Source organism: Lethenteron reissneri, chromosome 13, assembly GCF_015708825.2.
Source record: "Lethenteron reissneri isolate LAM-NWPU_2019-01 chromosome 13, ASM1570882v1, whole genome shotgun sequence".
Classification (NCBI taxonomy): Eukaryota; Metazoa; Chordata; class Hyperoartia; order Petromyzontiformes; family Petromyzontidae; genus Lethenteron; species Lethenteron reissneri.
Window position 1 is genome coordinate 1,914,963 of NC_083791.1, and position 27,006 is coordinate 1,941,968.

General features: G+C 43.8%; 1 protein-coding gene and 1 long non-coding RNA gene across 3 annotated transcripts in view; one reads left to right on the top strand and one right to left on the bottom strand.

Annotated features, from left to right (window-relative positions):
* The window catches only part of ACAD8 (acyl-CoA dehydrogenase family member 8), a 591,584-nt gene that overhangs the window by 314,846 nt on the left and 249,732 nt on the right, over positions 1 to 27,006 (top strand). For both annotated transcript variants that reach the window (XM_061550860.1, XM_061550861.1), the window contains one exon: positions 9,503 to 9,612. In XM_061550860.1, the coding sequence (XP_061406844.1) occupies positions 9,503 to 9,612 (110 nt within the window). The remainder of the gene's footprint in view (positions 1 to 9,502; positions 9,613 to 27,006) is intronic.
* On the bottom strand, positions 17,952 to 20,015 carry LOC133342001 (uncharacterized). Its single transcript, XR_009755081.1, has 2 exons — positions 19,784 to 20,015; positions 17,952 to 19,601 (listed from the first exon to the last, which is right to left on the bottom strand). It is a non-coding gene; the product is annotated as an uncharacterized LOC133342001 (long non-coding RNA).

The following is a 27,006-nucleotide window of genomic DNA, read 5'->3' on the forward strand; positions in this document are numbered from 1 at the left end:
GTATCTGAACTTACCACAGGCCTCCCCTAGGTCCGCTTAGCCTTAAATGAGTACCTGAGGTGGTGTGTGAACGTTGGTAATTTGGGCAACCGTGATGCTGGCCACAGCACCCCCCTCATGTGCCATGCAAGTATGAATAGTTGCTCACCAACAGCTCTCTCACTGCAGCAGTCGACAAGGCTATATGGGTGATCGTCACGTGTGTGTGTGTGTGGTACGATTGTATCGTGGTTAGCACGAGAGCTGGGTGATTCCTCCAGGAATCGTACTTAATTGCAACAACAGACCTGGGAGTGGAGTTTGCAACAACTGCAGCGGCTGTGGGAAGGGAATGAGCGATGGCAAGGTATAGATTGGCGGAGTCCACAGTTTTGTCATGACGACCTCCTCACCTCAATGCTTAGAAAATGGATTTTGCAATGTACACCTGCTGTATATAATTTTATTCCAACACGGTTTTAAGTGCCCTGTCTTGTTTCGCCACCATTATTGGTGTTTTAGTATTGCTGTGGCTTCATCGTGTGTGCCTGTGAGTTTGTGAGCGCTGAGCAATGTGAGCTCGGCAGCATGGTGAAATTAACCAGAAGCACGCGGAGAGCAGTTTTAAGTTTTGTTTTCGGCAGTTTGGAAGGAGCGTGAAAGCCAATCCACGAAGGGAGCTTTAACAAGATGTGTGGGTGAAACGCGCACGCGCACGCACACGTTGTTGTCTTCAGATATCCGTGTGCTCACGCGCATTCGTGCGCCTCATGCTGGGATGCTTGATTAGGGGTGCGCGGAGAAGCGTGGAGAGCTGCATGCTCGGAGTTACGTTGAGATGACAAGAAAGAGGAGTCGGGCTAGAAGGCTGCTTGAATGACAATCGGTTTGGGTGGGACACGTCTGTCGAGGGAGATGGAACGATGAACATCGGCTCGTGCGCAGGCGCTGAGTGACGGGTTGCGGTGGCCTTCATGCAGCAGCGTATTGATCATGGCTGAAGATTATTTTTCGTCACGTATCTTGCCGTACATTTTTTTTTCCACAAGACCCAGTACGAATATCGTCATTGTTATTGATGAGCTGGTGGTAAGTTGTGCGGCGAATGCTGTCGGGGTCTTCTGATTATTGCGAAATGTGTTCAGTGTTCTCGGATAGAGGGACGGACGGATAGACAGACGTAATATTTCTCAGGCGTAGCAAAAAAATAGACTGCCAGCTCCTTCAACAGCAACTGCTGAAGAGGCACTTGAGATGTAGTTCAGGTGCTCCTCTGCATACAACTTAGAACGTTGGATTTCCCTTAGCCGGTGTTACTTGCTCTTCCCTGGAGAGCAGTCGTTAAGCTATTATACATGAGCAAGGGTGCAATACTTTGGACAAATTGTTCAGCGTAAGTGTTGTTGACACATGGCCGTTATAGCTGTGTAAAGTCAGGAAGAATGCGGAGGAGTAATACAATGGATAGGTTTGAGCTTTGAAATGCCTCTTACAAAATTCAAATATCCAGTTCTCCCTCGTCGTTCATGAGATGTTGTGCTGTTCCCTACATTCATTGAGTTGTTTCGTCCTTTGTAGAACGTAATTTCACGCAGGCTGTATTGTATTTGCATTGTTTATTTGCACACACAAAAAAAACAAGCGAACGACAAAGTGCAAATAAAAAAACAAGGCAAAAAAAAGGTGACCAGCTGAGGTTGGAAACTCAAGAGGGCTTGTATGAAAACCACACCAAAACCCTTCACACACACACACTTTAAGTTGATTCATATTATATGAAGGCACACCCCCCCCCCCCGGCTTGACCTGTACACGTGCAGAGCTCCTTTGCATGCAGTTGGTAATGGTGCATCAGACCCTGCCCGTTGACTTATTATTAATAAATATATTTATTATTTGGAAATCCCAGAAATTGTATTCATTGCAATTGCAACTAATATATAGTACACGGACACTCAGTAAGTGAGCGATGTGCATTCGAGTGATGTTCTGGAGGAGATCACCTGAAATTTGCACAAATATAGTCGAAATTATTCTCGTAACAAAAGAGTCCCAAAACTACTACTTTCTTCAACTTTGGGTTCCATAAAATTCTGGGCATCATGAACCTATTTTAATTTTAAACTTTGGTCGATACATATTTGCATCTGGAGGTCTTGAAACGGGCTGAATCGAGATATTATGATCCACAATTGGTTTATTTTTGGTTAGATCGTCATGACTTGTATGTATATTGAACTTATTCTGCACCTTACGTAGCGAACCGTGCTAATCAGAGGTGCGGGGGAATGACAGCAGACTAAACAAAAAAGCAGATTTAAAGAAATGAGTTTGAAATCTAGATGATTTCAAAGTGCATAGCTCCAGTGGCTTCCGAATATAGAAGGAAAAGTGTTCCAGACGGCCGCATAAAAGCATACGAATGCACGCGATGCAGTGACTGTCTTTGTTCAATGGCCAGTCAGAATCTGCTGCGAGGATGACCGGAGTCCCCGTGATGGTTTATGTTCCTTGACGAGATTAGCAAGGCATCGTGGTTCGTTTGTGGAACTTTGTGCGTAATGAGTGCCACCTTATAATGTATTAGTTCAGCAACCGGAATTCAATGCAGCTCAACGAGCACTGGACAGACATGGACGGATCTTGCAGTACCTGTCACAGCACGTGCCAAAGAATTGTGTAATGCTGCAACTTGGTTATGTCGTTGGCAGACCTCCCATAGAGCAGTGAGTTGCATAACCGAGCCTTGTCGATACTATTGTCCTGGCCCTGACATCTCTTTGGTCACAATTGTGTCGTGCAACCCTCCTGCACCCGACACAGCCAATTAAAACAAGGGTAACGCGTCTTCTTTGTTCTTTTGGTAAAGTCACGTAGAAGGGAAGTAATAAAATAATAAAAATAAAACATAGTAAAATAATTCTCACGACGTTTCGGCCACAACGCAAGCAGCCGTCTTCAGGTGAAAACCAGGTCTGTCGAGGCGACAGCGTCTGAATGAAACAGCACCATGCTTGGAGCATATATTTAAGCTGGGTTGGAAGGGGGGGAAAGGGCGCCTTGACAAAATAATTTGCATATCAAGAGGAATTTAGCATATTTATGGGAAATGCAGGTATGTGATTTGTACTACTTACGCCCGTGCATTATGCAGGATTAGCAGCATCAAAGGGAAGGGGATATGGGAAATGCAGGTATGTGATTTGTACTACTTATGCCCGTGCATTATGCAGGATTAGCAGCATCAAAATTTAATTATATACTGTATTGCTATAAACCTTATACATTGTAATATTACACTATGTATTATTCTACCCACTCTAATGTATATCACACCGCTGTATATTTACTATACAATTACGATAATATATATTACTTTGTACATTGTATTAAGCATATAAATGTTATACTATTTGTTATTATACACTGTACCATTGACCGTCGTGTGAAAGATACTAAGAGGAAGCAACGAAATATGTCAATGGGAGAGTAGTTGAAGGAAACTTGCAGCGGAGCAAAGAATCCATTCCCTGCGGAGAATACAATGCCAGTGAGTGGCACGCGGTCTGAAAGTCAACCGTGAACGTGAACACAATCAGTTATGATCCGAAATGGTTTATTACGTCCTTCCAATGATTGCTAAGCCAGAATGCATCTTCTCGGTTGAAATTGTCTCTGTGTTTGTATATGTGGATCGCCTCATGAACGAATCTCTCATGGTAGCCAGATGGCTTGCAGAGAACCTCTGTCTTGGAGAAGTCAATATCATGTGAGCCCACTGAATTGTAACAGTGATCTGCCACGGCTGTCCTACCATGTTTCAAGTCTGCTTTATGTTCACGGATGTGGTCCGAGACATGTCGTTTGGTTTCTCCAATGTAACTGCTACCACAGAGGCAACTTAGTTTGTAGACGCCAGGGTACTGTATGTCTGGAACCACATCTTTTACAGACGGTACCAGATCACGGATTTTATGTACTGTGTTGAATCGGACCTGGATCTTGTGTTTTATCAGGATTTTGGAGATCTTTTTTGTGACCCCAGCAATGTAGGGTAAGGTGATGGTCTTGAAAGGCTCCTCAACAGGATCCTTCTTGATGGTTGGAGTGATGGCTTTGCGGATTGTGTAGTCGGAGTAACCATTAGCCTTAAGAGCATGGCGTACGTGTTTGAGTTCACTGGCAATGTGTTCCTGGTCGGAAATGCATTGGGCTCTATGGTATAGAGTCTTGATGAGGGAATTCTTCTGGGATGGATGGTGGTGGGAATCCGGTTTTTAGGTAAGCATCCGTATGGGTGGCTTTCCTGTAGACAGAGTGGCTCATTGAACCATCAGGTCTTCTTTTAATTAGGACATCCAAAAAGGGTAGCTTGCCATCTTTTTCGACTTCCATGGTGAATCTGATGGCTGGGTGTATGGAATTGATGTGGTCGAGAAATTGGTCTAGAGCAGGCCGGCCATGTGGCCAGATGACAAAAGTGTCATCTACGTACCTCTTCCATAAGGTCGGGCGTAGAGTGGCAGTCTGGATGGCGTCAGTCTCAAATTTCTCCATGAAAACGTTGGCTACAACCGGAGATAGGGGGGAGCCCATTGGGGTGCCCTCAGTTTGCTTGTAGAAAGTTCCATTCCAGGTGAAGTATGTATTGGTTAAGCAGTGTCTCACCAGGGTAATGCGATTAAAACTTGGCCAAATGTATGACTGCTTCAGCAGCAGCAGCAGCATCTGTGTTGTGTTGTTGTCGTTGGAGAGAAATCTCACAACGATTATATGGGTGCGTGCGAAGTTTTGCTGAGAAGACCCCGAGCATTTTCAGGTCGTTAACAGGGGCCCAGATCTCGAGTGAAAGCGCTACCTGAACCGAGTCGGTGTGATATCACATTGAAATGTTTGAAAGCCTTATTTTACGAAACTATTTTTTTATTTTGCCAGGTAAAGCCCACTGAACTTTTTTTCATCAGCAACCTGGCCACAATTGATAGTTCAATGAAGTGGCTTATGTGGAAATTTATAGCAGCCAAATATTCTCAACGCATGTTTATAAATGTGGAGGGAAAAACCGGAGGAGCCAGAGAAAAACCCACACGACCACGGGGAGAACATGCACACTCCAAATACACAGGCGTCAGGATCAGGATCGAACCCACGACCTCCTCCATACCAAGCAAGGCAGTTAACAGCTTGCAAGAGCGTGGATAATAGATGTAGCGTCCCAATGCATGTGTGTTTGGACTCTATAAACAAAAGAAGGGGCCCTTAAGGAATATGATAAATTTTCAATGGCTCCCAGATGGTTTTACCATACAAACATTCTTGTTTGTTTTTGCAACATGTCTGGCCAATTTATCTTCCTGTCTCCAAACCCATCAATAGTAGGGGGATATGATATTAGGTTTAGTCATTAATTGCATGGATTATAAAAGTTACAGTTAAAAAGTCCGCAGACAACAGCTAGTGCATTGTAATTCTTCTGACATGTACCCAGCGAAGCCTCATTGTGGCTTAACCTGCATTACCAACTCTTCATGGCTTTTTTCCATATGGTAGGAAAGCAAGAGTGCCAGGTTTACACCGATGTACACAAAGCATGAAGATTCAGAGCCTGCACAGGGAGGTAATCAACCTTCTTGCTGTGCCGCCCCTAAGAGGTATCTTGGTCACATTATGCTTTTGATCCCCCTGCCATGATGGACGTCGAAGACGCTGGCTTGCAGACACGCACAGTCACACTCGGGGGGTGGCCATCCAGCGGGCCTCAACGCAATTCTACACTGCAGGCTTAATCCTACGGTCAATCAGGCATGACCAAGCTGACACGTGCTCCTGGGTTCATCTCATTAAAACTGCTCAGCGTTGGAAAAGTGTAAAAAGTGTCAAGTGTCATCTTCCAATGCACTCTGCATCCAACTTCAGTGCTTGTGCGTCTTGCCGGAGAAGACATTGGCTTTGCATGCTTCTAGAAAATTTCACTGTGAACATCACTTTACGTTAAATAATGTATACATTTGCCACGGCGTAGGTTTGTTTCCCACTGAGAAATGTGCTTGCATTTCTGCACGTGCGTATTTGACAGCTTCCCATTTGAGGAGCAGTTCAAGTTTCGACATAGCCATTGATGCGTTGCACAGGGATTTTGCAAACGCCGTTCTGTTAAAATAATGAGACCCCAGCCCAGGGCTCCGACAGCAGCCGCTGCTGATGTCCTTCATGGCGTAGGTTTTCTGCTTTTAGTCCAAATTTAAGCCACCAATGATGCAATGACATGCAAGTATGTATTTATGTTGAACTTCTTGCGCGTCGTACGTTGCCAACCGTGCTAATCGGAGGTGCTAATCGGACATATGATTTCAAAACACGGTCGTTACTAACAAATATAATAATTGAACAAATACCAATAATGCGCAAAGAAACGTGAAGAGAAGCAGGCTTGGGAGTTGCGTTGAGTGACATATAGAGGAACACGGGGATTACAGAACAAACTCAGATTATTGCCACGATTCAAATTGTTCATAAGAGAAATTGGGCTTGGGCAGCGTACGTTGCTCGATGGGGTGATGGTCAAGACGAATTATGGGAAGGCTGCCGCAGAATGGAGTTGCGATTCTGTTCAGAAGTGAACAAATTAGGACAGTTTTGTCAAGACGTCACGAGGCAATGGTGGTTTTCCTTTGAAATACACTGGTCTATGCCATAGCAATGTGGGCGAACATCTCGGTGGACCAAGCTCTACGCCTTCTGATCACAAGTTATAATCCCACAACATGAATGCTAACAATCAATTAATCAGGCCATGTCAAGCCTCAAAGTCTTCCAGTGTTTGCTGGTGCGTGTTGGGTTGTGAAATGCGCGTTCCGCGAGAGGTCTGTGTCTGTTGTGTGCGAGCGCTGCAATGCCTCACTTGCCATAAATGATAGTGCCTGTTGGGAGGCTGTTGGCTTCCACTCGAGGCAATGAGGAAGCTCAATGAAACGCAAATGCCAAAGCACAGGAAGAACGAGCAGGACATACACACAAGCGCGGAGCAATGTCACACCAAGCACAATACCGACCGCACACATTACATCGCTGTCACCGTGCGGCACCTTTGTTGCGTTGCATTCCCAGGCGAACTCCGCAACTTGGCTCTCCAATAGGTATTGGTGTTTCCGCCTGGCAGTGTAAATTAAAACAAAAACAACAACAAAAATGTCTACAATTTCTTAACTTAACTTTCGTTACTGCAGGAATTCATGTTCTTGGTTCTTTCGGTATACGTGACTGTACCGAAAGAACAAAGGATATGTATACAAACTCTTTCATTTGCCCAGGAAAGCCTCGTGGAACCTTAACCACTCTTGTTTAGAAGTGTTCAGATATTTGGCAGGTGACTTTCTTATTTTGAGTCTTACTTGCTAGTGGTTCTTCTTCTTTCATATTGCGAGGCGAAATTTGCAAGGCGATATTTGTATATCGAGGTTGCTGAGGCATTTTATAGCATACGTGGTGGCTTGGTGGACACATTGCTGCCCTTATGAGTACAAAAGCATATGAAAACCTCACCATTCTTGCCTTTAACACTGGATTATAGCCTAAACACGTCTCGTGGCAATGACCCTTCTTGAGAGCAGAGGAGTTTGACTGGCGTATCGTCAACGATTAGCAATTTGCGATATGGAGCCTCTTAAACACAGGGGCATTTGGAAGGACTTGAAATATTCAGTTTTCCATATTGGGTATTTAACAAATCTCTAGGAAGTAAAAAAAAAAGTAGAAACATTTATTGATTTCAAGAACAAATGATAATTGATAAACGGTGATGTGATTTTATAGCTCTCCAGCGTGCTTTTTGGGTCATGCTGCGTGACGTTCGGCACAATGTCCGACATTTCATTCCACGTGCGGTAGCTTCTTCAGCAGCACCACGTGGAGAGTGCTTGTGAGGAAGTGGAGACTTTCACCCACCAGTGGCTTGACAAAGGGCTGAACATGATATAAATTTTAAGAGGGATTATTGCACGAGTCAACTTTCAACTTGGCTTTCGATTCATAACATCACACTACCACCAGGCCATCATTTGGATGTGATTGGTGATAAATGTAAAAACTGAAAATTAAAAGTGCATGCAGCTTAAATTATAAATGTGGTTATTAATTTTTGAAGTGACCTTTCGGCAGCTTAAGTAGTTGCCCGTGTCTTCTTGGCTTATGCCAAACACTGAATGTTTGGTCTTTTATGCCGAGCAATTCTGCAGGCCTGGTAAAGGTGGGGCCTGGAAATATCCCCGTCGCTGTCCTCACTCTAAATGATTAATGCAGAATGCATTTGTATTAAATTTGAATGTGGTGATGCTCCTGCTCTTTATATAATGCAAACAGGCCATACAAAATGTATAGTTGGAATATCCCTTTTTTTGCTTTGGGTGGATAATTTAAAATGCATGCAGCTTGCTTATGTGAAGCAACCACCCTCGATTAAAGGTACAGTTCATTGTGTTGAGCACTGCGTGCAGTCTTTGATCGCCGCTCCTCCTCCCTCCCGATACGTTTCCATTCATTGTGTTGAGCACTGCGTGCAGTCTTTGATCACCGCTCCTCCTCCCTCCCGATACGTTTCCATTCATTGGCTATCACAGTCTGATAAGCTCTCCCCCCCTCTCCACCTCCCTTCAACTTGCTTATAAGGGATTACATCTTGAATCATTGCTTCACTTGATGCAGCTAATTCGGCTGTGACGGTCCCACCTGATGACGGAGACTTGTGTTGCCTCCGAAACGTCGTGATTTTTTATTTTTTTATTTTTGTTTTTATTTTATTTTTATTTTGATGTTTTACTTACGTGACTTAACCGAAAAAACCTAAGAATATGAATCTCTGCAGTCACGAAAGCTTCAAATCTAGATTAAAGGTACAGTGTGGAGTGGACAGCACTATTTTCCCGCACCGCCGGTTGGCATGGTTGGCTACGCGCGGCGTGAAAGAAGTTCATGAATACAGCCTTGTCTGCCTTCGAAGGAGCTCACTCGTAATACTTTGCTCCATTACTCTACAGTATCACCTAACATTGAGTACATGTGCGCGAGTGCATATACGTTTGTGTTCGTACCCCGTGCATGGTTGCATGTGTGCAGTTTCTCAATGCCTGCATGTGTGTCCTTCCGTGTGCATGTTCGTTCATGCGTGCAACGGGTCCGCCGCAGTTGCGTGCCCGTATTTGTACACACGTATGTGTGTGTGCGTGCATCTTTTGTGCGCGTGAATATAATTAAACGTTTGCCTCGCGTGTGCATTCCTGTCCTAATCACTCGCAAGTTGAGATCAATTCAAGTGCTGGGGGCTTAGGGCTACTTTGGCTGGCATATTATTCATTAAATCCGGTGGTGTTTTTTTTGCCTCATAAATTAAATAAGCTCCCGGCTCTTAAAAGAATAAGCCATCACATTTGTATCGACTTGTCTGCACAGATAGAGTTGTTGTTGTCGTCGTCGTTGTCCTTGATTGAAAGATGATTGCGGCATGTCCGTCTGTCCTTTCCACTCACAGCATGTGCAACTGGATGATTGATGTCTTCGGGACAGTGGAGCAGAGAGAAAAGTACTGCCCGGGACTTTGCAGCATGCACAGTCTGGCGGCGTACTGCCTCACTGAGCCAGGTGAGCCACCCCACGTGCAAACACACGGGCGAGCGTCACGCACCACGGCCCAGCACACCTGCCGCGCCGTCTACACGAGACGTTCACACCACGGCGCGCCACGTGGCCAGGGGTGCCGCGCCACGTGGCCAAAAATTAAATCCACGAGGACGCTGGTGGGGGGGGGGGGGTGTAAGGGAATGGAGGGGAACCTCCGAAACGATGATGCCCCCCCCCCCCAAAAAAAAAATATAGAAACGGCTGACCCTGTCACAAGTTACTGCTTTATTGTGATTTAAGTTTAACCTTTGATTCAAAACTACAGTAAATGGTTTAACGATGCAGTTAATGTAGCGGCATCTAGAGGCTGCAGGAATAAATTAAACTCATTACATGCAATAAAACGAATCTTACACAAGCTAATCTGTGCATGTACAATATTAGGAGCTTCAGAATGTACACGAATCCGTTCTATTCTATTCTTGCGCACGATGAAAATATGTTCTCTAGGTAAGAGCCAATGTTGAGGTCTGCCAGTCACGAGCGGGCTTCAGGAGAGAGTTAACGCAGATTTACTCTTCCTTAATTGAAGAAGCACAGACTGCAGTGGTCTACGATATGTTCGCCAGTAAATAGATACATTGATATATCGCTATCGGCTCACTGAATTTGTTTCTGATCTGAAGAATTGGGTGAGTGTTTTTGGTTTGTTCTAGTATGCAGGCACTTCTTGACATACGGAATGATTGAAGCGTTCCGGGAAAAGCGCGCGTATCTCAAAATCACGAATGTCAAAAGCAACTTTCCCATAAAAAATTATGGTAAAGGAGGGGGTTTTGGGGATTTCATTCACACTCGCAGACATAATCGCATATATTACCTGAGCCCATATCAATACATGTACACACAATATAATACTTTAAATAAAAACCTAAATCACGTCAAACCTAATATAGTTCTTATAAAATAAAAAGAAAGAAATACAGAATCACTTACTTGTAATTATGCCGGAGTTGCATGGTGGAGACAAGGGGAAGAGTGGTGTACACGTGGCGAAATGCTGTCAAGTGTAGCACACTTGGTGATCGTACCGCACTCGCTGCTGGCAATGCAATTAGGTCACGGTGCCAGGCTAGGTGTGTGTCGCGTTGCGGATGAGGTTATGAAAGGCCTACATACAAATCGCGCGTTATTCCAAAATGGCGGACCACAAAAGCGCGTACTACAACTACCAACACAGTCTTACTTTTAGTTCAGCAGAGTATCAGGTTCTTTCACCCTCCCTCCCACCACCTAACTGGAGGAGGTTTGCCATTGGGAAACAGGAGCGTGGTTTGCAATCATGAGAATCATATGACCCTAGTCACTGGGCAATCCACGTCACTGCTTCAATCACCAGCGTCATGCACCGAGACACCTCATGTCAACATCATCAGAGCAATTCCTTCTTGAATGCTCATGTTTAACTCAAAAGTAACACCACTGCTTAAAACATATTTGTTGTATGTATCTTGAACATCTTTCACACTGTATGTCGCCAAGTATTTGTTGCTCTGAATCTGTGTGTAGTTTACATATGTAGTGGGTTCTAAATAGGCATACACCGAGTCTTGGAGGCAACACGTTTATTTACTAACACAACCCAAACCGGCTAACATAACAGATCGCTGCGCAACGCTCCGAGGCTAACTATGTACATTATGGGTTAACTACATAGGGTGGTGGCCACCGCTCCTAACCACCTAACCACTTGAACGGGATCACTATATGGTTGGACCAGAACAGCTAACACGCTGCCTGGCCCTCGTGCGCGAAGACCGAAGAGCGACGATCGAAGAAGGCGGCTTCATTCCCGGGTCGAACAGCCCAGCTCCCTATCGGGACTAGGCTCATATTCGCTGCGCTGTGACCAGGCCACGCCCCTGGCCACGCCCCCTTCTAGATCCTTCGTGGAGGCTCTCGGTCCGTACCACGTGGCCCCCTCCCCGTGCCCCCTCGTCCGGTCACGTGCTCTGGTGGGTTCACGCAGGCTGTCATGTCCTGACCCGACCTCCGTGACACCTGGATCCTGCCCTCTAATGAGCCCTTTAATGCGGTACACACACTGGTGCCATAGAACGCGTACAGTACCACTCTTTCCTCGGTACTGTCGCTACACTGTAGTGATACCATTTATGTCGCTACACATGTGGATGTGTATTTAGTGTAGTGATTAGTGTGCTGCGCTACGAACCCGGCTATCGTAGTTCGATTCCTGCTCACAGCCAACTCCAGTGACGATTATCTGAACTGGTCCTCCCCTAGGTCGACTCCGAATCAAATGAGTACCTGGTGCGGGGTGTAAAAATCAGCACTGGGGAGACAAAAGCTGCCGGGCGTGGTGCTAGCCACCCAGCACTTGCTCCAGCAGTATCTAAAGGGCTGTATGGGGGATCTTTGTGTGTTGGTGTACGTACCAGTGAGTCGACCTTTGATGGTTTAGTTCTGGCTAACAAATTAATTCCTGGGGGTTGTGAGGACGTTGTGCTGCCTGCCTTGTGACACACTTGACGAGAATAGGAGACGTTGAGATGATGCCACTTCCCAAGTCCGACATCTAAAATAAATGAACCTCAACTAATTCCATCACCCACCTCCCCCCAATAAATCCATAATAGCCTCTTACTTGGTCAGAAAAGGGACATGAAATTGGATGTTTACTCTATCACCCGATGCAACACCAGTTTCGTTTGAAACGTTTTCAATGGGTTTCAGTGAGGCTTTGTTGTTGTTGTTATTGCCCCTTTCTTTCTTGGCGGCAATGGAGTGTTTAATGAAAGTGGCAGCATGCACAGCAGGAATGCACTTTATTTACAGTGGTGGGCTGAGACGATTGGTTACTGCGCGGTGCGGGGTATCGTGTTTGCCCCCTACCTTTGGGGCCGAGGTACGTCGGTTTCGGTACCTCTGATATAATATTGCAACGTCCATTTGTGATAAGCAGACCAATTTATTATAAGTCTTTTTAAAGCGCGCCCGGCTGGGCAAGCCATGTGGTTAGAATATTGGAATCGCGGGCGAGAAATGCTTGGGTTGAACCCTCGTCGTGGTTCAACTCGGTTCCACCATCCATTCACAGCCGATACAAAAGTATGATTCTGTGGAGTCACCAGTGGCGTTCTTGCAGAAGGACTGGTCTTTATTACGTAAATGTGGAATTTCAAGCCGTGCTCGCAGCCTCTAACTACTCACCACTCCATTGAGCACGGAGACACCTTGACCATAAAAAAATTAACCCGTAAAAACAAAGTTTTTCACTATAAATCCTTTATATGCGTGGCATCGGTTTTATTTTATTATTCATTTCTATTTTTCTTGAGTAAGAGTTTCATTTTTATCACATTGGTATTTTAAATTAAATATGAATTTTTTTCCCCTAAAAAGTGGAAAATTTAGAAAAAAAATTTTCACGAAAATAAATTGTCACGCACAACGAGTCTGTGTGCAAAATGTCAGCTCGATTGGATCACGGGAAGTGGGTTAAAAACGACCGAAAGATTTGCACGATTGTAAGCGTGCAAGCAAGCAAGCAAGTGAACTTAATATAAAGGATTTAAAAAAGAAACATGCCTTTTCAAGTATCTTTCTACGAGTCACTTTTCCACTAGCTGATAGGATGCGACTGGCTGTGTGCAAGCAATACCAAAAAGCTTGTGAAGTGGCAAAGAGGTCTAAAGCAATGGACTCAGCCAACATTACGAAGATCCTTTGTTTTAATCTCAGCTTCCTATGCAATATCAATGCAAGGTCATCTTGGATGTTCGCAAAAATAGCATCTGCTTATTCAACAGATTTAATGGAATCGAATTTTTTTTTGCGCACGTATAAGTCAAGCTCTAATGGCGTTTTTGGCAAATGCTCATGAGCTCAGTGACCCATTTGTTTGTACAAAGCGTACAGGCATTACTTTCTCAGATAGACGCGCAATGCATTTTGAGAATGATGTTTCACGTGCAACAGCAAAGTGATGTAAATGTATCGACTCAACACGTAGGTTTTCTCAGCCAATATTGGGCTTCATTATTCAAGTTTAGATTTGGCCCACGTAATGATCTGACCAAATCTGTGATGGAAGACCCTCTACTACGTGATGCAGCAAACACATTAAATTGTCGCGTGCAAAAGTGTTTAATGCGCCAATCATGAGTGTCCAGCTCACTCACCGGTGAGATGGAAAATAATTCTCACAACCAAACATTGCGTTTAGATGCGTGACTTTTTCGCTTGACACTGCATCAAGCATCTTCAAGAAAATCTAGGAAGTCAGAATACAAATCCAGCAAGTTTAGAATAACTGCCTCGTCTGTAACCCAGCTTGTCAAATATGTGTCATGACATCAGTTTCAAAGTATGAAAAATAAGAAGAGGTTTTACCCTTTCTGGCAATAAAACAAGAGATGTTAAGATGTTTAAACACCAAATAGAAACCTTTTGTAAGGACTCAAGTATTGCATTAACCACACGTACTTGTGGTGAGCATGCAAGTATTGCATTAACCACACGTACTTGTGGTGAGCATGCAAACAAACATGCTCTGATAATCTCTGCATATATTTGTGGTCAACATGCAGACAAACATGCTCTGATAATATATGATGCATCAGTATCATATTCTTTGGGTCTTTCGGTAAAGTCACGTAGACAGATACAAAAAAATGAATATAAAATAAACAAGAAACTACGACGTTTCGATCACAACACAAGCGATCGTCATCAGGAGGAAATAGGGGAAAACTGCTGAATAGGGTGTAGTCATAGGGTCATAAATGAAGTGGGCGGGGCAAGTGATGTTAATGCGAGCGATTAGCATGTTAATGTGCGCGGGTGGCTATGTTAATTTAGAGATTAGCATGTTAATGGTAGATCGCAGAGCCACTGCGGGGTAGAGGTCGGCGTCTGGACGTCGCCGCGTTGGCGCGAGAAATTCAACCTGTTAATGTGAAATCGGAGAGTCGAAGCCACGGGGAAAAAATAAAAAAATAACATCGGAAAGTGGCATGATGGGAACACAGCCAGTTATGACTTAAACTGGTTGATGGCGTCTTTCCAATGATTGCTGAGTTTGTACCCATTCGCTCAGTTGAAATTGTGTCTGTATATATGGATGGCTTCATGAACTAATCTTTGTGGATAGCCAGTGGGCTTGCAAAGTACCTTAGTCTTAGAGAAATCTATTTCGTGTGAGCCCACCGCATTAAAACTATGATCAGCCCCGGCCGACGTGTTGGTTCTACCGTGTTTCAAATCTGCCTTATGCTCACGAACACGGTCCGAGACATGTCGCTTAGTTTAATTTGTACCTATCTACGTGACTTTACCGAAAGACCCAGAGAATATGAATTCCTGCTGTCACGAAAGCTTTAAGTCAACAATTTACATCCGTGTCAGTTTATATGAAGTAAAACGCCCCACTTATGGTTCACTGTCTCCGTAGAGCAGGTGAGGGGCTGGACAATTCTAAATACATTGACTCGTAAAAATAATTTTCCTTATATGGGGTGTGGAGTCCCCGCGCATGGCGGGGCTGTATCTTGTGATTGCTTGGGCAGTGTTTAGCGTGTGCAGATGTAGTGGTGATACGCGCTGGCAGGAGGGATCGTGAGGCAGCGCGTGGTGATTGGTTACATCGAGTGGGTGCTCACATCGCTGTCCGCATAGGCTCCGCCCCCTCGGGAGCGGAGGGCTATGTAAGGCGATGCGCGCGGGCACTCGGGGAGTTGGTAACCGGTGAAGACAGAAGACGGAGGAAGAGTTAGGCCCTGGGACCCCTAGCCCCGCTGCCCTTGTAAGGGCCGGGGTTCTGGGAGGCTCAGAGGCGAGGCCTTGGGATTCACGGTCCGACGCCCTTGTAAGGGCTTGGGCTGTGTAGCCCAGTGGTCGAGACCCGTGGTCTAACAAGAGGGGTCTGATAGCTCCCCGTGGGGAGAGCGTAGCCAGAGAGCCTGAGTCGAGACAGAGTTAGGTGCGCGTACCCCACGGGGAAGACGGAGTGCGTGGCCGAGTCAGGCACGTGTGACATAGGTGTTATCTCGGTTGGGACTGTTACGTGTGCAACCGTTGTGAATAAAGAGTGCTGCCCCGTCAACTCGTCTCCCGCCATTATTGAAGATATTACACATGCACAGATATGAACCACCGTAGATCCTTTTCAGTGACTGGATACAAAATGTAAGCGCGTAGGTGAAATAGTGGCCCGGGTTGCATTGTTGGAATTGCTTTCTGCTCTTCCACCGAGTACAGCGAGGTCATATCACTTGAATGATGACGTTAATTCATTCTTCAGCCAGGAGGCACTCGGGCGGTAGGCTCTTCTTGCACTTGGAAGCCTACGAGTTCAAGTCCTGGGTGTGGTCAACCCCAGGCTATCATCTCTCCAATGGTTTTAAAATAAGTGTCGCTTTGCAGGAAGTCAACGGTAAAAAGATGATCGTCGCCATGGAAATGCATTGTGGGCGCTTGTATTAAAGAGGATATCTCATGCTGTATGTATGTTGCATTTCTTTCGCACCGTACGTAACCAGCTGTGCTAATTGGAGGTGTGGGGGAAGGACAGCAAACTGAGCACAAAACGAAGTTCTGAATGTAGTTGATAAATATTTGTATAGAAAAGACGCAAGTAGTTCCTACCTCACTGCACTGGATAGATTTCAGAGTGAAGCAGTCACAGTGATTGATGATCCAGCACTCACCAGGTTCACGCCAGGTCACTCGCTCACCAGCGGTCTGTCGCCTCCTTTTCACTCTTCTATCGCCGCTACCCTGGTTACCGTTCTCGTGAACTTCACTCGTTGATTCCTCCACCCACGTTGAGGACTCGGGGTCAACCAGACACTCATCCACCACACTGCAGGTCTCAAGAGCATAACAAAGACAAAGATCCTCCTTATAGCCTTTAAACGTATTGTTGGGGCAAGTGCTGTTATCAAGCACCTATGAAGGCCGGCACGGCACACTCGGGGGTGGGTGTCCAGCAACACGCCCGGCCGCCTTCGTCCCCTAGTGGAGATATTTACACGTCGCACCAGGTACCCATTTACGGACTGAGTCGACCTAATGGAGGCCCAGGACCGAATCAGATAATTGTCACTGGTGTCGGCCGTGACTGCGCTACGAACTCGGCTCGCCAAGTTCGTAGCGCAGTGCGCTAACCGCTACACGACCGCTGCTTGCTCTCAATAACCTGCTCACTCACCCACACTGCGGGTCACAAGCACTTCTTTTTCTGATTCTTACCTTGCACTGCTCCACTTCGGAATTCCCTCCCACCGTTGCTAACCGCACGTTGTTATGAATAATATTGCATAATTCCATCAACGTTTTACACGCTTACCTATTACAGCTTTGAGAGTGCTGCTCGTTGCTGGCCACTTGATGTTTTGCGACTTTGGGCCAGTGTTTAGCAACCTGTACAAAAAATGGATACTAACGTATTGTCATGCAATGATACGCCCATTTACGCCCTCTTGTTTTAAGTACTTTCGCTATAACGTACTCAAATTATTGCATACCTGCCAACCCATACGGTTTACCCATATTCTTGTACAGGGAAATAGAGTTTTCAGGTCCATACGGTGTACAAGAATTTCAATACGGGCAAAAAGCCCCATAATTTTGATCTATTTGTGTTTCTCCCTTGTGATGGGACTTGGAGGATGAACGCTGAGATGTATAAGGGGCACGGGGTGACCAATAAGGTCTAAATTGGTGTGTAATAAGGTAGGGCACCGATAAGGGATTGACAGGTACGTTATTGCGACCCAATCCCGTTTGACGTACTACTGTGATAGCTCGCCAGAACGTACTCGCGAATTTACGAACTTTACCATTAAGACCCAACATTGTTTACGCTGCATAGCGACATTTATGCCCCAGATGGAGCCAAAGCATTAGCGTCCCTGACCACAGGGACGCTAATGTGTGCACTCGATTCATATCCCCCCCCACGTACCGTATTTATGGCGACTATTTTTTATAAACGTGTAAACCGTGTTTTCATACGATAAACAACGAATAAGAATAATACATTGAATATAATAGACAAAGGAATATATCGTAATATATCAATAACACTATGAAACACAATTTTTCTTCCTGGGTAGTAAGTGTTATTTCCTAATTGCCTAAAAAGTATAGAAAATGGCTATTATTCCCCACAAACTTTGATTTTGTGACCAGGACAGTGATATTTTGAAATGTATGTATTTTCAATGAGAAAACGGGCGAATTTGTTTCTTTTCGTTCACATAAAGTCAGAAAAAAACAACATAGTAATCATAATTAACATGTATTTATACTAAAGTAATATAGACATGACTACAAAAGATTTAGAAGTAGTTTTTCGAGATATACGATTATACTGTAAATCACTTTCACGAATGAGCCCCCAAATGTAGTCTCCCATTATGTTCTCGTTATACTGTCCTTGGTAGCGGCGTTCAAAGTCCAGTATATCCTGGTGGAAGCGCTCGCCTTGCTCCTCCGAGTATGCCCCCATGTTCCCCTTGAATTTATCAAGATGAGCATCAAGGATATGGACTTTGAGGGACATCCTACAGCCCATTGTGCCATAGTTTTTCACCAGTCTCAACCAGCTCCACATATTCTTGGTTCTTTTCGGTAAAGTAACGTAGAAGGGAAATAATAAAGTAATAAAAATATAAAACAATAAAAATTATCACGACGTTTCGACTGCAACACAAGCAATCATCATCAGGTGTGAAATCCACAGCAACAACATTTGAAATAAGTGGCGTTTTTTCCACCACTTTTTTCAAATTTTCTTGCTGTGGATTTCACACCTGATGATGATTGCTTGTGTTGCAGTCGAAACGTCGTGAGAATTTTTATTGTTTTATATTTTTATTATTTTATTATTTCCCTTCTACGTTACTTTACCGAAAGAACCAAAAATATGAATCCCTGCAGTCACGAAACCTTTAAATAAAAATTCAGCTCCACATAGTTTTCAACCTTGTGATTGCCCAGGAAGCCACGAACCACTGCGACAAAGCTGTTCCAAGCCGCTTTCTCCTTAATAGTTAGCTTCTTGGGGAGTTCATTGCACTCCAGGATCTTCTTTATCTGTGGTTACTCCCCACAGAGAACTCGGTCCACTATGGCCAGTCCCGCCTGTGGTAGTGTGTGCCTTGGTGTTCCTGCTGTCCCAAAGGCAAAGATAGCAGGGAAACTTGATAAAACCGCCTTTGAAACCCATCAGGAATGCCACCATTTTGAAGTCTCCTATGACCTCCCAGCCGTACTCATCATACTTCAAGGCGTCCAGAAAGGTCTTGATGTTGTTGTAATTCTCTTTGAGGTGCACCGAGTGAGCCAGGGGAAGCGACGGGTACTTGTTACCATTATGGAGCAGGACGGCTTTGAGGCTCCTGGATGAGCTGTCAATGAAGAGGCGCCACTCATTCTAGTTACAGGCGATTCCAATTGCTTCGAACAGACTTGTCACATTGTGGCAGAAGCAGAGCCTATCTTGACGGGTGAAGAAGCTGCAAAAAAGTTGGTGACGCTTCCTCTGATCTGCGACTTACACACTTTCATTCAACAAGTTTTACTGCTTGAGCCTAGACGTCAAAAGCTCGGCATTGGACTTGGTGAGACCAAGGTCTCTGATAAAGTCGTTGAGATCTTTTTGGTTGTGGTAGTATGGGTTTCTCTCCTAAGCTCCACCTTGGAAATTGTCATCTGGATCTATGTCTTCCTCACTCTCTGACTTGCTGCTCTCTTCTAAAAGCGGCTGCTCTCCGGACGAGTGGGTATGGGGAGCTCATGGCAGTGTGGCACCGGGGTGATGGATGAAGGAAGGTCCGGATACGTGATAGCAGGTGCATTCTTGCCAGTCCGACGTTTTTAAGGGTCCACCATGCAGAAGTAGCAGTTGCTTGAATGGTCAGTGGGTTCCTGACAAATTATTTGGATAGCGAACTTCATGACTCTATTTTCCCCTCTGTACCATCCTACAAAAATAAATTTACTTCACCTATTACTGTGTAAGAGATTCTCACAATATTTTTCATACGTGGTATATATTTTCAATAACATTGAAAATTGTAAAAATTTTAAAATTTAATTTTTTATAATTAAAAAAATGGTAACAATTTTTTCACGTAAAATTCCGAGCAACAATTGTACATCTTACCTTCCAGAGTTTTTTTGCATTGCTCGCAGATGAAATGAGGTGCCCAGGGTTTGTCTTGATCCCCGACAGGCATGCCGCAATATGCCTTGTAGGCCTCACACATCTTAGCAGATGCTTCCACAGAGTATTTTTTCGCTCTTGTCTTGATAAATTGGCCGCAGACATAGCAAAATGCATCTTCCCGATGCTTGCAGCCTCTTGATGCCATCTCAGAAAAATGCAGATATGTATCCACTTAGTCAGCTGGAACTAAACTGAACTGTTGGGCTTAAGGCCCCTGTATTTATACTATTTATATTACTGGATAGTTCTAGAATGTTCTAGAAGTTACTCCAAGTTTACTCAGCACTGAATGTTCTGGAAAATAGATAAATTTCAAAATATCACTATCCTGGTCACAAAAGAAAGGTTTGTGGGGAATAATCACCATTTTCTTTACTTTTAAGGCATAAGCAATTAGGAAATAACACTTACGACCCAGGAACAATAAATAAAAAAAATCTTACACTGTAATATATCACTTAATTTCCACACCGATGGCTGTTCAGTATAGATGCACAATGGGTTGACTGAGAATCCTCTGCTGAGGTTCTGTACCACGTTACGTGGTACAGGTAGTAGTACCTACTCGTAATAGTACGTACTAGTAGTAGATTCCGTACCACGTTACAATCCACCATCTCTAGTAGTAGTAGTACCTACGACTATTACTAGCAGTATTCGGTACTCAATCACGTAACGATCCACCATCCCATCTCTTCGCATGTATTTCATTACTTTCGATAAACATTCTGGTTTTGAGGAACGCATCCTGCTTGTATTTATCCCTTCTGCTTCTTATGTTCCGATATTCCCCGAGGTCTCCCTTGAAAAGAGGATATCCATGCCTCAGTGTCCTCTTACCTGGCTTAATAATGACCACCAACCCACAGGGGAGATGCATCGTCAAGAGGTTATGTATTTTATTCCCAGTCACTGCATTGCCAACAGAACCATAATTTATCAGAGTAAAACCATAATTTGGAGATATTGTTGAGCAGTATTTGATGGTAGTGCTAACGCCATAAACTTACTACATGGGAAAACCTCGTAAAATGTTGGCTGAGGTATAAATTCTGGCACATTCCCTCTGTCTGCTCCAGAGCCCCTGCCACTTGGGGTGTATCCTATTTCACCCAGTAGAGGGAGCACATGACCTTTGATATTGTCAAACAAGCTGTATATCGTTTAATTGAGCTTCTGTCTTGAAATGCATACAATCATGGATTAATTTTAGCCAACTCTGTCTGGTTCAATGATCCAAAAAATATGTTTTCATCCGGCACACCACATTCAGTATTCCCCTAGCTATTTCTGCATGTGTTACCTACTCCAGTCTACCAGTAACCCAAACATATGCAGTGATACAGTAAGACGTGTATAGAATGCATGTTTTATAATGTCTCAAGTTTCTTCCAATATCTCAATAAAGGTAAACTTTTATTCCAAAATTCTACTTGCCTTCATACATAATTTCTTTTGCATTTTCTTTGTTTCTAATTTGCATAATCAACTTGGAAAATTTAATCAAAATGATTTCCCCAGCGTTGCAGCACATATTAAACCAACAATACAGATATTAACATCAATGTCAGCTGCATTGCAGAAAAGTTGCACCATTTAAATATGGCTTCACATTCACTTTTATCTTGCATATCATATAAAAAGAACAACCCTTGTACTGTGCCGTAATTTAGCATAGTTTCCATTTGCCTCAGAGCAACCACGGGCCTTTTATCAGTCATAGGAGGCATGTGTTCTTAGTCAGCCACAACGATGGGGGTATACAATGCACGTATATTAGCTCCCAGAGAGGGTAATTTTACATATGTGCATTTTATAATATCGAACCTGCTGTGATGCAGTGACCCACAGCCAGACAGTGCAGGACTTGCTTAATGAGACTTGGGGAATTGACACTTAAATCACATTGGAATTAACGTGCTGCACTCTTTCACCCAGGCATAACTAATAGTTGTCTATCAAGTGTCCTTGAACAGCGGACTTATTAATAAGGCCTTTGAGCAATTGTTTGGAAATTACCACACATTTGAATCCATCCATACCGTGGAAAGGAATGAGTCATTTTATAATGTTTTCGGTTTTCTGGGTGCTCTCGTGGTCCTGCACGCTCGCCACTTAGCCGGTTTTCTTCGATGAGGCAGTGTGGTTCGTTCGATTTCCACTGCTGGCTAAAATGTCTGTGGGAAATGAGACTAACCCTCCCGATGGCGAGCCTCGAGAATCAGTGAGGCTCTGTTGAATATATCTTAAGTCGGAGTGATATCCTGCACAAATGAGCATTGAGGTGGTGCTCATGTTATCTTTATAGTCCTGAGCCAGTGGTGGACATTACACACATGGGGACGAGTCTATCTCTGGGGACGAGTCTATCCATAGGACAAGAACTGTTGACTTCCCCACAAAGTGGTATTTATATTATCAACCTCCAGGGGATGATGGGCTGAGTGAACCCCCAACCAGGATTGAAACTCCAAACTTTCCCACTGTGAGCCGCTCGCTCTACCGCATAGCCTGATTGTTTTACGCAAATAAAAAAAATGCTGATTTGAATCACAGCAGCGGTATAACAGAAATGTATTATTGCATCTAGGTTATGCAAAATATACATACGGTGAGGGAAAAAGTATTTGATCCCCTGCTGATTTTGTACGTTTGCCCACTGACAAAGAAATGATCAGTCTATAATTTTAATGGTAGGTTTATTTGAACAGTGAGATACAGAATAACAACAAAAAAATCCAGAAAAACGCGTGTCAAAAATGTTATAAATTGATTTAATGAAGTTTTTGACCCCTCTCAATCAGAAAGATTTCTGGCTCCCAGGTGTCTTTTATACAGGTAACGAGCTGAGATTAGGAGCACACTCTTAAAGGGAGTGCTCCTAATCTCAACTTGTTACCTGTATAAAAGACACCAGTTCACAAAAGCAATCAATCAATCAGATTCCAAACTCTCCACCATGGCCAAGACCAAAGAGCTCTCCAAGGATGTTAGGGACAAGATTGTAGACCTACACAAGGCTGGAATGGGCTACAAGACCATCGCCAAGCAGCTTGGTGAGAAGGTGACAACAGTTGGTGCGATTATTCACAAATGGAAGAAACACAAAATAACTGTCAATCTCCCTCGGCCTGGGGCTCCATGCAAGATCTCACCTCGTGGAGTTGCAATGATCATGAGAACGGTGAGGAATCAGCCCAGAACTACACGGGAGGATCTTGTCAATGATCTCAAGGCAGCTGGGATCATAGTCACCAAGAAAACAGTTGGTAACACACTACGCCGTGAAGGACTGAAATGCTGCAGCGCCCACGAGGTCCCCCTGCTCAAGAAAGCACATATACATGCCCGTATGAAGTTTGCCAATGAACATCTGAATGATTCAGAGGACAACTGGGTGAAAGTGTTGTGGTCAGATGAGACCAAAATGGAACTCTTTGACATCAACTCAACTCGCCGTGTTTGGAGGAGGAGGAATGCTGCCTATGACCCCAAGAACACCATCCCCACTGTCAAACATGGAGGTGGAAACATTATGCTTTGGGAGTGTTTTTCTGCTAAGGGACAGGACAACTTCACCGCATCAAAGGGACGATGTGCAGGGCCACCATGTACCGTCAAATCTTGGGTGAGAACCTCCTTCCCTCAGCCAGGGCATTGAAAATGGGTCGTGGATGGGTATTCCAGCATGACAATGACCCTAAACACACGGCTAAGGCAACAAAGGAGTGGCTCAAGAAGAAGCACATTAAGGTCCTGGAGTGGCCTAGCCAGTCTCCAGACCTTAATCCCATAGAAAATCTGTGGAGGCAGCTGAAGGTTCGAGTTGCCAAACGTCAGCCTCACAACCTTAATGACTTGGAGAAGATCTGCAAAGAGGAGTGGGACAAAATCCCTCCTGAGATGTGTGCAAACCTGGTGGCCAACTACAAGAAACGTCTGACCTCTGTGAATACCAACAAGGGTTTTGCCACCAAGTACTAAGTCATGTTTTGCAGTAAAAGTATTTCATCAGGGGATGAAATACTTTTTTCCCTCACTGTACATGCAATGGGATATGAAGCATATGTAAAAAAAAATCACATCAACTCATCCATTTAAAATATGTAGCAATCTCTATTCCTTATTAATTGCAAAATAGGTAAGGGATGTTAATGGGGTTTCACCTGGTTAAGTAAAGGACATCAATTACTTGCGTTTTTTATTCATTTAAGAAATTACAATTTATTAGTGTCAGATTAACACCTATTTTAATAGGCATTTAACACCAACGTTTTGTTGTTGACACATAACTCTAAGGCTCTGTTGTGTGTAATGTTGTTTTCCATTTAGTGCGAAACCTGTGGTAATAGTAAACTAAAATGACTTTAAGCCACGATTTTACTTAGGTAATCTAACATGTCACATTTTAAGTTGAAAAAAAAGAAAAGATCTTGGAAATTAATCATTTATGTCGATTTCCCAACATCAGTTGTAGAAACTACACATCCTTCCGATGAACGCTGGACTGTTTAATAGACAACGACTGTGGACAAAATGGTGCTCATTTTATCAACACGTTAGGAGAATGATGGACTGTCACCCCTCAACTGAATTTTTAATTAAAAAACCGCTATCCTGCGATATTTTCGAGAACTATTTTGGAAATGTGATTTTGTTACAATGAAATGTAAACATAATTGGTTTAGGCTGTGACAAAATCAGACTCCCGGGCATAAGATGGATGAATTACTAGACAGATTTACGTTCTGCCCATAAGTGAAAACCTTTTGTAGTCCAGCAGCCTATGGGCACTCCAGAATACTGTGGTCCATGAACATTAGATAACGAAGCAAAATACGAATGAAAAATCTGATGTCTTATTTATATATCGGCCATAATGATATTTGACAGTCCATTCTGGGTTTAAAATATATTATTTGGTGATACTATGGTGGCAATTATGCACTCGAATATTTTTTTTTTAACAACACTGCTTTAAAAGGAAAATAATATGAATAGACGATGGTTTGACCTATGCCCCTTCTTCATTGCACTTAGAGAGATAGAGTGGAAAAGAGTTGGAAACCAAACTTTAACACCTTGGAGCCTGATACGATTTAAATGTAAAAAGTGTTTCCTGATGAACAGTTATCAAATTGGAGCATGAATTATTACCTATTAGTGGATATCGAGTAACAGATAAATCCTTCAATAATCATAAGCGTATAACTAAATAAGCGAATTTACATGAAAAGTAAAAAATATTAAATGTTGCTGGCACATTGTATTGTGGGTAGAATTGTTGTAGTGAGGCCAATGAAAACATGATTAGCGAAGCCTTCCTTGATCCCAACTGTCAATTTAATAGTTATTGCAGTGTGTGCTAAACGGGCATCGTAACCTGGTGGTTGGATCTTGCTAGCAATACCTGCGATCCCTGTAGTATTTCTTGAACAAACATGGCTGATAGTGAGACACACAGTCAAAGCCTGCCTAGCTATATTTTTTTGCAAGAACAAATACTTATGGATAATATTAGCCTAAAGGTCCTATCGGCTTATGGACTATATTATATTTATTTTAACATGGAGAAACGGATGTTTGTATTTTTTATTACTTATTTCCTCTTCCTCAATCCTCTGTGACAGTGCTCATGATGACTACTCTTAAAAATCTAACAGCTGTGCGTACTGGCTGTGGTGGTTTCTGCTATGAGTACAGCCGTGCATACCGACTGTCGTGGTACCTGCTATGATTACAGCAGTGCATACTGACTGTGGTGGTACCTGCTATGATTACAGCAGTACATACGGACTGTGGTGGTACCTGCTATCACTACAGTAGTACATGCTGACTCTATAGCAGTATTTATCGACTCTATAACACAAAGTACTCACCTGACAGAGTGGCGTGGTGAGGCCTAGTCCCGTGCAGAGCCTCAGGCCTCGCCTAGATTGTCCAGCCGGCCGAGGTGACACTTTGGCAGGCTGGGGCTGGGCTGCTACCCCTGAACCCTGAACCCCCCCCCCCCCAGCCACGATCTCTCCGGCCGCTCTGCAGTAATATCTACGGCCTATAGTGGTAGCATCTAGCGACTGTATATATTAGTAACTGCACGCATTGGGGCGGGGGGGACATCACACAGTGAAGATTTAAACTCAGCGCTTAGTCTATTTTTATAGCATTTTTAACGCAAAATAAAATGTCCCCCTCACTCCCACTGAAGGCGTGCGACTTGGCACGGGCCGCCCCCCCCACCAAAGGCACGTGAGTTGGTATGGTCGTTTATGGATGTGAAAAAGGAATAGCGCTTGCTCACAGCGGGGCTTACGGCGTGGTACCTGGCTATTTTCATTTAACGGAAACCCCACCCATTGGAGAGCCAAATCATTCGCAAGCGCGCGAACACACACAAAGCCACACACAAACCCACAAACAGACAATTTTTTACTTTTTTATATATATATAGATTACTGTTGTGAATAATTCAACATTACATTTCACAATCGCCATACAGAAGCTTAACACTTTAGTTTGATATTCTATCAAGATGACAAGACGTATGTAAGAATTCAACTGTCAGCTCTTTAACAAACCAATCCAATCACAAGTGCACAGGCTACTTCGCTATTCTGTAACCTTAAATGTAAATAAAAATGACTGCATTATAAAACAAAAATGAAAGTTGAGAATCATTTTAAAGTTAACACAATTTTCAATATTTTAGACAGAAGAATGCACAAGCGAGTTGTCGGCCTATCACAGTTTGATGTCATGCCACCAAGTTTGCAAGAGGCGTGCCATGAAGCTGTAATTTGAGTAAACAGAGCCAGCAGGTAATCTTTATGTATCGAGATTTAGGCAGACATGTCCCTCAAAGCAATGCTTTTTTATGCTCTGCGGTTAAAATTGGGCTTTTTCTTGACAACACATTTGGCATGAATTTTAGATGGAATTGACCACGGCACACTATAGTCTATCACACCTTGTCCTTCCCTTTAAGCAATGTCATGAGAACAGAGTGAATGCGTTAAAATGATAAGTATAAAGTGTTTTCCTCACTTTTACCTTTTTGCAAATAAGAAATACAGATCTGCTGGTGTGTATTCATCTTTGAAACGCTATCATCCTGCCGTTTTAATTACGCTGCACTTTTCACATGCAATACGCCTCATAGC